At 32.2% G+C, this 2,543-nt stretch overlaps 1 protein-coding gene across 1 annotated transcript in view; it reads left to right on the forward strand.

Annotated features, from left to right (window-relative positions):
* Positions 1-1,675: 1,675 nt before the first annotated feature.
* Positions 1,676-2,543, forward strand: part of LOC144963776 (lysosomal proton-coupled steroid conjugate and bile acid symporter SLC46A3-like) — a 5,949-nt gene continuing 5,081 nt past the window's right edge. Inside the window, exon 1 of the mRNA XM_078897716.1 lies at positions 1,676-2,543. This exon is cut by the window's right edge and continues 338 nt beyond it. Coding sequence (XP_078753842.1) covers positions 1,824-2,543 — 720 coding nt within the window. The 5' untranslated portion in view covers positions 1,676-1,823.

Here is a 2,543-nt window from a genome sequence, read left to right on the forward strand (position 1 = left end):
CTCAAAAGAACTCATTCAGTTTGATTGGGGAAGCAACTTCGTATAGCATGTGTTTTCTATCTGATATTGTTTCAAAGATAACGGTTTATTATTATTATTATTATTATTATTATTATTATTATTATTATTATTATTATTATTATTATTATTATTATTATTATTATTATTATTATTATTATTAGTTTTTATCATTATTATTATTATTATTATTATTATTATTATTATTATTATTATTATTATTATTATCATCATCATTATCATTATCATTATCATTATCATCATCATCATCATCATCATCATTATTATTATTATTATTATTATCATTTAAAAAAAAAACATTCTCATAATTACTGTCATTCAGCGGTCAAAACGCCTTGAATTTCAATCATCGTTCACGTCAATTAAACTTTAATTTGATGAATATTCTAAGCCCGGTATCTCATTGAAGTCTCATTTTAAGACGAATTATTGGGGTCACATAAAACAATCGATATACTATCGGTTTAACGTTTGTTATGGTCAAAATGTGAAAGGGCGTTTTGTCAATTGAAAACAATATCGATCTGATAAGATACCATAATCTAATGCCTTCACTATCTGAAACTTGTAAACGGTCCGTGTACACTGATAGCGTTAATCATTGCACGTGGACACACATGTGGTCAAGCAAACAACATGGCCCATATAATGTTAACATCTTATATACACATGACAAACCATTTCATAATTTTGATATTACGTCTTTGAGAATATTATTCTTAATTGTAATAATCATCATCAAGGCTATTGCATTTCCAATTCGATTTTCAAAGAGCCTCTGTTTGAATTAAGGATTAGGAATAGTATGGTTAGAGTGGGATCTGATTTTAATTTGTGTGTAAAAGTATGTTCTCATTATTATGATATAGTCACATGACAAAAATGTGTTTGGTTTATATAGAATGTTTTTACTTGTCTCAATGAAACTTGTAGTATTTACTTTCTTAAGGGAGTTTTCGCCCAGGTAATGCCCATACTAGTCATGAAGTCAAATTTTAATCTTATTGGCTTTTTAATATCAATATTTTTTTATTTAATTGATATTTTCGTTTAGTCGTAAAAGAAAGGAGAAGAAAAGGTTCGGTTTATCTGGAGGGGGGTGTTTTTTGTTAATTTTTTTGTTTGTTTGTTGTTTTGTTGTTTTTTTGTTTGGTTTTTTTTTTTTTGTTTTTTTTCTTTTTGTTTGTTTTTTTTTTGTTTTTTGTTGTTTTTTTTTTTTTGTTTCTTTTTAAAAAAAATTGTTGTTGTAGTTTATTTATTTGTTTGTTTATTTTTGGGGGGAAGGGGGGGGGGGTTGATTCATTTAGAGCGAAGCAGAAATTAAGTGTCTGACATCTTTTAAGCATAGTGTATGTTCCGATTGACGTTTATATATCTATTATTACCACAGGTCTAATATCCGGAGAAAAAAAATATGGGCTTGATTTAACGTTGTTTTAATTGGCAATATTTTTTACTGTGGTTTGAGAGTATTTCCATTACAAAAATGAGCCCATGACAGTTTGGGTTATCAGTCCTGTAAGTAAGTTTACATGTCGGATCCGATGATCACAGTTTTTGATATAAACATAAACGTCGCTTCCAATGCAATAAAACAAAATATGTTGTTTTGTTCTTCTTTTCCTCCAGGCTTGTGTTGAGAAGGTGATACCTGATCTTTACAAAGAACAAAATTCATAAGAAATTTGCTGGAAATCATTTCGATTCTTTGACAGCTAATAGTTTCATTGCAATGCAACAAACATTTAGTTAAGTCTTTCAATTGATTGTAATGAAAAATCGCCATGAGTCCAAAAGGTGTACAAAATCCAAACTTTGAGACCACTTATTACAACCCAGTTCCTTGGACGGAAGAAAGCAGAGACACTATTCCTAACGAAAATAGGATGGCAGACACGGAGAAACGTGAGTATTCAGAAAAGGATTCTTTACTGGAAGTGAAAAAAATACCCACAACCCATGCTTGGGCGGCGCTGGGTGTGTTCATGATGTGTTACAATACAGCGTTCATGGCTCTTATCCCGGTTACGACACAGTATCTATACTACAGGATTGGGGAGGACAAGTATAACTACACAAACCATACGCACGAGATTCCGTGCAAGAAAGAGAGCAACTACTCTAATTCAAATGATGTCAGTTTTGAAATACAAAAGGAAGTGTCATCCCTGTCACTTTTGTTGAACTACGCTTCCTCTCTTCCAGCGATCCTCACTTGCCTACCATATGGAACGCTATCTGATCATATCGGCAGGAAGAAAGTGGTGTTGATTCCTCTATTCGGAGCTTTAGGAAGAACACTCGCTTACCTTTTCGTCGTTAAACTCAGACTAGACTTAGACTATCTCTACATTGGAAGCTTCATCGATGGAATATGTGGATCTTATCATGCCGTGTCCATGGTAACAGCATCGTTCATAGCGGATGTGACGTCATCTGCTTCTGGTCACGCATTGTCATTTGCCATGATTGAATGTATTCTGATCACTTCTACGTCCATAGCC

This window comes from Berghia stephanieae, chromosome 2 (genome assembly GCF_034508935.2).
Source record: "Berghia stephanieae isolate SIO BIC M18660-M18661 chromosome 2, UCSD_Bste_1.3, whole genome shotgun sequence".
NCBI classification, from domain to species: Eukaryota; Metazoa; Mollusca; class Gastropoda; order Nudibranchia; family Aeolidiidae; genus Berghia; species Berghia stephanieae.